General features: G+C 39.9%; 1 protein-coding gene across 1 annotated transcript; it reads left to right on the forward strand.

Moving 5' to 3' along the window:
- Window positions 1–239: 239 nt before the first annotated feature.
- Window positions 240–10,765, forward strand: NFU1 (NFU1 iron-sulfur cluster scaffold). The gene is made up of 6 exons (XM_089485757.1): window positions 240–367; window positions 1,180–1,246; window positions 1,331–1,445; window positions 2,391–2,454; window positions 5,452–5,626; window positions 10,682–10,765. The coding sequence occupies exons 1-6, from the start codon at window positions 240–242 to the stop codon at window positions 10,730–10,732; spliced, it is 600 nt and encodes a 199-aa protein (XP_089341883.1). The 3' UTR covers window positions 10,733–10,765.

Here is a 10,765-nt window from a genome sequence, read left to right on the forward strand (position 1 = left end):
GGTTAAACATTACTATACCAATACATTTCTTCTCTGGTCTTCCCTTTTTATATATTATGATGTTGTAATGTTATTTTGAACTCCTTTGATTCTCTGCCGGGTCTATGGTGGAGAATTATAGTAGCTGTAGTCCCATTACAACAGTGGCGCTACCTGCTGTCCCTGGTTTATACCGATGATGATTGTGAGCTCAATGAGAATTGCGTCTAATATTCTTGTCACCTCCTATAGTGAGATGCATGTTCATCCAAACACAGGACACCCCAAATCCCAACAGCATCAAATTTATCCCTGGGAGAGCAGTCCTGGATGCAAGAACCATGGACTTCCCAAGCCCTGCTGCAGCATACTGCTCACCTTTGGCCAGGTAACCTACGCTTACAGACCCAATGGTCAACTGGGTTGCTTTTGGGAAGCATTTGCTGTTGCCTATTTATTAAAATGATGTATTTGTTTTATTCTTTATTTCATTCTCTTAATTTGGATTTCACTTTATTATTGATGGGATGGTGTTATGCGACTATAATGCACCTGCACATGAAGACCTGAGAGGTTACGCAATTAGAAGGTCACTGAGCTAAAGTTCTTTGCAGTAATGGACCTTGCATTTAGTAGTATGTAAACACTGTGTAACATTCGTAGCTTCTAAAGGTTTATATATCCTGGATAACCCTGTTACAATATTCTAGCTATTATTCTGTATCGGAAATATATGTGAAATGTCCCATTGTTGCTTAAACTCTTGTATAGCCAAGCTCAGAATAGTAACTGTTGAAACATAAAAAGTATTATCTGAGATGAAGATTTTTGCAGCCAGGTAGATGTTGTTTTGGGAGTGAATATGATGTATTTTGCAGCCACCGAGGTAAGACTGCGGCCACAGAATAAAATCTAATATGGCCAATTGCCCTACAGGCAACAACTAGTCCAAATAGTTCCTTTGCAATATAAGCCCACATGCATGGCCCTCATCGGCCCACCATTTTTCATCATGAACTTTGTACGAAGGGGTAAGAGTGTAAGCTCCCAGACACTTCTTGTGTAACATATAATATGTACGTTCATGTCTGTGTTATATTACTATGTACCATAAAAAGCTTAACTACAGACAAATTAGTTTTCGAGCAGTGTTTTGTGCAATGTTCAGAGAAGTACATGAGCCGTATGTCTTATTCTCAGACATCTGTTCCGAGTGGAGGGAGTGAAAAGCGTCTTCTTAGGTCCTGATTTTATCACGATCACCAAGGTAAGCGGGATAGTTTATTGCAGGAGGGTAAAAGGACTAAAATGATCATAATTTATTTAGAATGTATATGTTTTACCACTATAGGATAGTGAAGGCTTTGACTGGAACTTGATAAAACCCGACATATATGCGACCATCATGGACTTCTTCTCCTCTGGCCTTCCCGTGGTATCTGAGGATGCTCCCCGTCCTGACTCTGGTAACTTCCATCGTAGGCTTATGCCAACTAACACGCTAATGTGATTATGCCTATGATTAGGTGATTAGCTCCACGGCAGCCCATTTCATCCTGCTTAGCGTTACGCATTTAGCACACTTTGAGGGGAATATCACCCCTTTCAACACAAATCATCTGCTTCAGATTTCCTATAAACCCGACCTAAACCACAATGTGTTTTTAATTCACTTCATCTACGTTGGTGTTTTCTTTTTTCCTGAATGAATGCAGCTTAGGGAGATGACCTCATGGAACATTGTTAGTGCAGCTGGGTGACAGCATCTCGGTTTCTTGAATACACCCAGCGAGAGAACTTCTGACTTTGAAACCCAAAGGGCCCGCTAGTATTTCGTAATCATGATTACTCTTGGCGGGCAGATGCGTTTGGTGACTCAGGCAGGATTGGAGGAAACTTACAAAGGGTCACTAATGCAGGAGGAGGCAAGAACCCACCCAGGCTTATTCATATAGGACATATTGTTTTCGCTGTCTCTTCTGGATAATTTTACTCGTGACATAACTCGTCAGGCACTTGACCTCCCGTACGTCACTTTTAATGACATTCTCTGCTTTCGTGTAAAGTTGTCGTATAACAGCTATTGACGCTCTAGGGGGGCAGCTTTTTAGAGATGTCGCAGTCTCTTCTAACGTGCTGCAGGCTAGCAACTGGCTGTTGTGATGAGAATGCAGAACACTCTGTTTAAAGGGCCTTCAATTTTCTTTTTTAAAAGGGCCTTAATTTTTCTTTCACCCGTTTTAACCCTAATTTTATAAACCAAAGGGCAGGTACAGTTAATTCTGTTACAGGACCCCATATACTAGATTTTATACCCCTTATAGAAAAGGGAAGACATTTAACTTTAAAAGAAAGCTATTTATAATGTTCAGAAATGTCTTGTAGTACATTATTTTTTGTCTTCTGTTAAGGTGTTTCAGAAGATGATGATGAGGTAGTGGCTATGATTAAAGAACTTCTGGATACTCGAATCAGGTAATTCATTTAAGTGATGGTGAAAGAAGAATTTCTTTATTAAAACACATTTGCATGTACAGGAAGCATCTGTATGTATATAATATCATGCCTATGCTGGCAATGATCTTGCTCAATGAGCCATACTGGTGGATCCACCCCAGCGCACTGTTGACAGTGTTTGAGGGACCTATCCGATCTGCTCTGTTTCCGAACCTGGTGGCACTGAACCTTACTTGGTCCTCTGCCCCATTAAGTCTTTTAGTTTGGATCTTTCAGCAACGGTAACTGGAGGCCAAAACATAGTTGTGATGACTTGGTGTATGAGAGCAAGTAATGAGCGGACTTGGTATCTCTGTTTAGGATAATGCTGGCTGCAGGTAAATGATCATCCTTTCAGGTTTCTACATATGACGTTGCCCTCCATCCATAGGGCTCAAATTGGGTTAGGGCCAGTCAGCCTCTGTGTGGACTACTGAAATAACGCTACATAATCTCAATGTCTTTAACATACCCCTTCCAAAGGGTTACTTACTCCATATATACTGTAAGTACCGAAGCTCAAGCAGCCAGTGCTTATACTACTCCTAATGGATACGCAGATGAGTTCTTTTATTCTTTGCTCCTAAAATAAAATCAAGGCTTTTAAAATGTACTGTTTGGCCCAGATAATTCAGTGTAAAATGTGGGATTTGAGAAAATTACCTGTCGTTGGTTTTGAAGCTATATTGTCAATCACATTGCAAGTGTCCGTTAGAAAATTTGCTCCGGTTAACCAACAAAGAAATGTGGACCGCAGACAACAATCTAGTATGCCCTTTTTTGCTTGCTGTAAAGACTCAAACCATAATCAGACCTTAATGCATGTTTACATTTCCTCACTGTATTGGCCTCTACAACCTCTGCTGGGAGGCTGTTCCATTTACCTGCTACACTCAGCAACGTAAAAATTTGTTCGTTATGTCTAATTTAATTATGGCCTAACATTTCTCATCCTTTAAAATAAACTTCCTCCTCCTTCAAATTCCTTTATACGGTTTACAATAATTATTTTCCTGTTATTAACTAGTTACCAGTTGTGTAACCAATAATTATTATTTTTAGTCATTGGAGACATATTATTATCTTAGCCTTGAAATATGTTATACCGTTTTCTGACTGCACCTATTCAGCTGTATCAGCCCCAGGGCAGGGATGAAAGAAACCCCTGGAAAAGGTCAGTGTTCATGTAGATGAGATGAGCGCTAGTCCAGCTACTATGTCACAATTAGGACTTCTACTCACTTAATTTTATCTTGAATACAAATCATAAATGTATTATAAGGTTTTAGGATATATAGCACATTTAAAAGGAATATCTTCATTAAAACCAATATCGCCCAAAGAGACCACATACTGACAAAGCTAGAACTAACCCAGACATGTGGCTCACGTGACATCACTTTTCAGACTGGAACTCTACTAATAGCTTCAATGGATCTATTGAAGATGATATAATCTTCTTCTTGGTCAGATGTCCCTAGCGTGATTGCCATACCTGAGAACTCTGAGTTTGACCCAGGCTCTCCAGGTGGAGCCCTGCTTCCCAGGGTCTCCAGGTCGGTTTCTTCCATTCCCACACTATAATAGAAAGACCAGGGACAGGTGATATATTTCAATCATCCATGAATTTCCCTTGGTGTGTGGAGAAACCAAATCCATTGCAATAAGGCATTAAATATTAAAATTGTGGCTTCCCTTTATACTAAAAGCCTTAACGGTAATCACTGCTGCTTTTAAATATAAAAAGGGTGTTAGAATTGAATTATAACGGAATTATTATTTCTTATACTTTTCCTTGTTTAGCTAAATGCCTCGAGGTGTACATTTGCTAGAAATTTGTTTTTTTTTGGTATAGGCTTTGTATTTTGCTTAAAGTGCATCATTCTTTTAGGACAGCCAGGTGCATGGAAAAAACAGTAATCTAATCTAATTTCTTTATTTTAATGTACTAATGACAGATATCAATAACTTAATCGCAACAAACTCAAATACAATAGCCCAAACTATTAGTAAAGATTGTTTGTCATACAGACTTTAAACAGCGGTCTTATCACAATGGAAACAGTTGAATGTTAATATGGTGATAAGATCTTTACAGTAGAATTGTGTTGGTTTTTTTTATCAATATTCTTCAATATGAGATAAAACCTGATTATCTAGTTTCAAAGGAGAACTTCCACCATACTTTTATATCCTTTATCACTGGCCTGTGGATGTATGGGATATTTATGTAGAATTTGTAGCAAAAACTTGCATAAATAGTAACTATTATTTCTATGCTTTCCACATAGAGTACTGAACTACCCATGATATACATACATTATTTGGTGCACAATATACAGTATAAATTCATATAATATCCGTAAGGGGCTTCAAACATAGTTTGAGACATTACTATGGCTTCACGTACAGAGCTTCTCAGGCTAGTACTGCCCTCTAGTATCAGAAGTCCTGCTAGAATTCGTGCAAAACTTTCTGGAAGTTTTCCTGCTGTGAGTAACAAAAACAAACAATGCTACTACCTGAATATGCAACATATAGGGAAAAAACTACTTTACTACTATGTGATCTGTCTGTCTACCGTTACTGTAATCTTTGAATGTAAATCATTTTTTGGGGCATGCATGTTAGACGTAAATCTGCCATAAACATAAGGCAAGGACTAGGTAAGGCTTAAGGTCTTAATCAATTTGGGTAGAAAAAGACTACGAGCCATTGGCTCTAATCTGCCATCGCACTTTCCAGGTTCACCCTGTGCCTGGTTATATTAGGTACAGTACTGTTCAAATGTTTGGGGTCACTTTCTGATCCATTTCGGTTATTCTAATGGACAAGTTTAAGTGAACCCAAACTCTTGAACTGTAGTGTACGTATGATTTGCCGGCCCTCTTATGGAGGAATGGGACCTGGTTCGTTGCGTCATAATGTCTCTCTCCTTCAGCCATGAGTAATTCTGCCCCCCCCCCTACTCCACAGGCCCACAGTCCAAGAAGATGGCGGTGATGTTCTCTACAAAGGCTTTCAGGACGGCATTGTACAGCTGAAGCTGCAAGGTTCCTGCACGAGTTGTCCCAGTTCTATTATAACGCTGAAGAGCGGCATACAAAACATGCTTCAGTTCTACGTCCCAGAGGTAGAAGGCGTTGAGCAGGTAAAAGCTGTGTGCAGCGGTCTCCCACGTATAAATAAATGTTATATACATGTTCTGTCACAATCCTGTTCTTTAAATAAACCCGTATAATCATGCTTAAAATAAACACATAATGTTAATACTACAAGGAAAACTGTCCTTTTTGGTTTGTTTGTTTAGAATCTCTGATTATTCCTACCCGTTGTTGCAGGCAACCTTTTTATGAGCGGGTGAGGAGAGGAGTGACAACTTTAGGACAGGAGGTTGATAAGATAATGTTGGTCCGGGCACAGGCGGCCACCTATATCAGAGATGTAGTTTGGCTGGGCTGTACACCCCAGCCGCCCTCTACCACTTATGTTGCTGGCTGGCACATTTTGATGAACCCAATCAGGTAATGTTCCCTGGTTATGCTGCAGAACGGCTGCTGACCTAGTCCTGGTCGGCCTAGGTGAGAATACACTGCAGATTCTGGTGCGCTCCGGTAAGCAGACTTGTCACCACAGCTTTGCTGATGGAGCCATTCCATTGGTTGTTGTGTAGATAACCCCACTTCTCAAACTTTCCACCAGAATCATTGTATACAAAACGTTGGCTAGTAGCCACATCTTGCTAGTAGGCAATCTCAGCGTTATCAAGTCCAGGAGCGTAAGGACTGTGGAATCTCTAGGGATAACTGCGGGTGTGTGCTGTGGCCACATGGAGTAGAAATTTATATCTAATGTCCTTGTTACTACTGTGTAGCTGAAGACTACAATGTTATAGTTATGTGTCTTCAGAAAATAATGAATTATGGCTGCCCAAGCATGATTCCTGTGCATTTAACTGAATTCGCTGAAAAAAATACAGATGTCAAATTTATTAGGAGTTGGACCATGGTGCATTATTTACCAATGAATGTGGTGTTTAAAAAAGAAAATACCAGGCTTTCCCCAATGTCCTATTAAAAAAAATAAAAAATCCTCGTTGATCAGAAAATGTACGGCTGTATGCAGTAACGTAGGTTAGCATTGACAAAAACCTGGTTCTCGCTCGTATTCTTCCCATAATCTTCATTTATCTGCAGAGCTGGAGGCGGCCATTGTTGTCAGTCATGTGGTATTTCATTTGACTCCCTGTTTAAACACCACACTGAGCTGATGCTTTACGGCAACGCTAATGAACACTTCTACATAGTTACGAGTCAGGGTGTCTGTCTAGTAGACTGGGCTAAGGAAACACAAAGATTGTTTACACAAACATTGTGTAAAAAATAGAGCCGTTTTGAAGAATGAAAACCGCGTTTTTGAAGTTTTATTTTTTTTATCATATTGCTCCGTTCGCTTTTCTGACATCATCATGTTCCTCTCCTCTGCTGGCGTGATGTCGGTGTGGGGCTGGAATAACAGGCCTCTCTCTGTTCGTTTCATGCAGTGCTGGAGAGCTGCACGTAGATTAGTGCTGAATAAATATGTTCTCTGTTGGGCAGATCTCAGCAGCTCACACAGGTCAACATTTACCTTTCAGTCCGTACACGGAAGCGGACCTAGCAGGAGATTACTCGTTCCTCTTAGCGCTTGAAATTGAGCTTGATCACGCGTGAGGGTAACGGATTAACCCGTCGCGCACCAGCCCCATCTTCCCCTGTCTGCTCTCTGATGAAGACATAATTGATTTATTTAACCCTTTCAGTGCCAAATGAGTGATGATACAGACTGGCAGTACCCTAACAATTCGAAGAGTTAATGGAACTTAGTGGGGGGGGGTTGAGGTGTAATATATCTTACTAAAATATTTCATACAGAGGACATACTTGAGGTATCTGGGGAAATGAGAGGAAGTGGAGCTGTGCAGAAAGGTGGGGGTTCAGGAGAATAATGTGCCCCCCCCCCCCTCCCTCCCCATGAGTGGCTGCTGAAGGGAATGTAAAACTGCCCTGGACTGTTATACATCTGTTAAAAAAAAAAAGGGGGGGGGTGAAGAAACTGGATCCTGAAAGCGCATAGAATGGGGTATAATCATAGCACATTGATTAATGATGTGCTGCTATCAATTACTTGATTTACATGTTTTAAGACCGCAGTCTTCTCTGCTAAGATTATAAGACTTTGGTTTCTGCAGCCCAAAGTGTAAAGGTCTGCCGTGGGATACTGCCATAAGTATCCAAAAAAAACCCAAACTATAAACGGTTGCTTTTTGTTGGGAGTCAGGCTGAGTGTGGTTCAGCTGCATAAGCGTAGGTTAGTAGCTACCGGAGAAAGTTACCAGAGACAGCTCGTAGTTTAGTGACTAGACTACTGGCACTCCTGCCATTCCCTTATTTACAAAAAGATCCTGCTTGTAACAATTGAATATCCTTAATGCGTGTTTATTGTGTAAATAAGTCGATTAGAGGCATGCTGTATAATTAAAGAAAAAAGGAGTATAGCAAGACTGTCTTTTCTTTGGCAAATATGCTTCCTAGCAGTCATTTGCAGTCTAATCAATCCCTTATGTGTTATTTCACAATCTCCCCATTTCCTCCTCATTTTCCTGCAATGCTTCAAAGCATCATTTGGCAAGGACTGAAACCCACTGTGTAGTCAGAGCCGATGTCTACTTTTAACAAAGTCAAGAAAAGGCCCATTTAGTTCGTCGTAGGATATTGCTATGTCCCATTTGCCTGTTGTACAACGCCGTGGAATATGATGGTGCTATAAAAATCAATAACTAATATTGGCACTAATGGCGTTGGTTATGTATGGACTTCATGGTAACATCTGGGCTTTATGTATGTGTTGGCTCATACCCTACATCATATCCAACAAAGTTTACTTTACTTGTTGAGTAACAGTGACGTGAACAATGCGCTGAGTTGCGTAGACTCCGGCACTCAGAGCTAATGTGATTTTGCCGAAACCCCACCTTGTACCCTACTCCAGTGTTAACCGCAAAAAAAGTCAAGTGGATGTTTGATAATATTAAACTTCTATTACATTATATTTGTTTTTCTGTAACCTTCCCTATTGTTTAGTGCTCAAGCAGCAGTGATTGCCCAACATCATCCCCGCTGTAGCCAAAACTGAGACACTTCTGCCAAGGGAGTGATCCGAGAGGCAATCCTGGCTGCTCGATGAATGGGCGAGGTGATCTAATGAGCTAAACTCACAACAGAAAAATGTACACGGAATTTATTTTAATTTGTGATTCCGTCAACACAAAATCGCCACGGACCTGGTTATCCTCGTTGTGTGAAAACGAGGTCACACCACTTGTGGCATTAATACAGTTCAAGTTAACCTGCGTCTTTCTAGACACTCTCTATCACCTACTTACCTGTCCGGTATTGTGTAGAAAGCTGGTCTTACGTCATTGCATGCACACTATTTTTTTTTTTTTTTTTTGAGGTACAGATTTTATTTTTTAATTTATTAGTGCAACCACTACCCGGCTAGTGTTTTAGAGTAAGTTACAGGATGATCATATAGAACGCTCCATAAGTATGCGCACACATACATAAATACACATTCGCCCCCCTCAGATGTAAACACATGTGCGACCGTGACTGTGATGTGTTTAGAAAGCCCTCATTTGTCTTCTAACAGACTGCATTCAGTCTAGCCCAGCCAGGGGTCCTTGTATCTATACATTATGTACATTGGGCTGCCAGTGCAGACTAACATAAACAAAGTTATCAGTCAACAAGCCCACCTCCTAATTTACTGTGTGATTAGCCAAACGAAGGTAACACGTAGACACAGATGGCTAACTGCTCATAGCATCTCTTTTTACATTCATGAACTCAGAGTGGAAATGCATGTTTTAAAGAGACGGTGTGAATATATTTTAAGTCTTCTGTTATGGCATAAACAGATTTCTGGCGCCTGTTTGATATAAGCTCCATAAAGGTATTTTATAGCAATAACAAGTAATAAAAGTCCCTGTTTTTAGATAAGAAATCTATGCTGTAATGACTGTGTCTGCGTGGTGTTGTTGTGTTGGAGGTTTTACGGGACGTTACATATAAACATATGCGCATCCACTAAATACTTCCCTTGCACCATTATGGCTGTATTCATTTTGCCCGTTGTGCTGCATACACTTTGCTTAAGGTGAATCTTTTTTTCTTTCAAATCCTACATTTTCCCTATATAGCAAATAATAGATATACAGCGAGAACAGAAAACAAACTGGCCCATTTGTTAATACTTTAGGATATTTTTCTGTACGTCCCAGGCTTTCTTGAGTTCCTTAACTAAATATGCTTGTGTAACTGTTTACAGATTAAAATTATAATATACACACACACATTATAACATGCCTTATGTGTATACTATATGTGGGTATAATATGCACAATTTACCGCTTTTTCAAGGGTCCTAAAAAAGGGGGTGCATTTTATACCAGATTGCAAATTTGATTCTCCTGCATGATCGCTCTTTGAGAGTAATTGTGCTGCATCAGCCCTTTAGTGTTGCGATCCCAGCATCGAAGGGGTTATACGCTTGTCTTAAGTCCCCACAGGCTCCTATGGAGCACCAGCATTGAAAGAGTTAAAATACTAAAAATATTAATAATCTTCTACATCTCTGACCTGAAAGTCAAAAGTATTTCCTGGTCAGCTGCTGTCAATTACATTCGGAGGCAGATGACCCATCACCCTTCCATTTGTGAGAGTCAGAGAGAGAGGGGGGGGGCATCGGGGCAAAAAAACGTACCTTTTATTACATAACTGATTACTACCCGATCACTGATTAGTGACATTTTAGGTCACTGATTATTGATTATATTCACCAACCGATATTGATCTGATAGAGGTTACAGGTTTTTCAATTTACAATATTTATTATATTTTTACAATTTTTTTATCTAATAAATTATCTGATTAAGGACTCTTTAAGGCGCTGATCATTTAATCAGTTTCACCAGTGACCTAATCTGCTGGGTACGTATTATACACAAGTGTTTCATTATTTCCCAAAAGATACTGTCCATTTAAATGTGTATTATACACGGGGGCATATGATACCTGACATTTTACGTTATTCATTAGGTTTTTGCTCACCTATTGTTATAAATTAATATTTTGTGACTCTTATTTTCTTCTCTACTTTCCAGGTAACTGATGACGATGAAGAAGAACCTGGGAAGGAGCTCAACTCTCCCTAATACAATTCATCTTATATCCAGCGAGTAACTTGC

The sequence above is a fragment of the Sceloporus occidentalis genome, unplaced genomic scaffold (assembly GCF_023333645.1).
Source record: "Sceloporus occidentalis isolate IW3139 unplaced genomic scaffold, rSceOcc1.0.p SCAF_26, whole genome shotgun sequence".
NCBI classification, from domain to species: domain Eukaryota; kingdom Metazoa; phylum Chordata; class Lepidosauria; order Squamata; family Phrynosomatidae; genus Sceloporus; species Sceloporus occidentalis.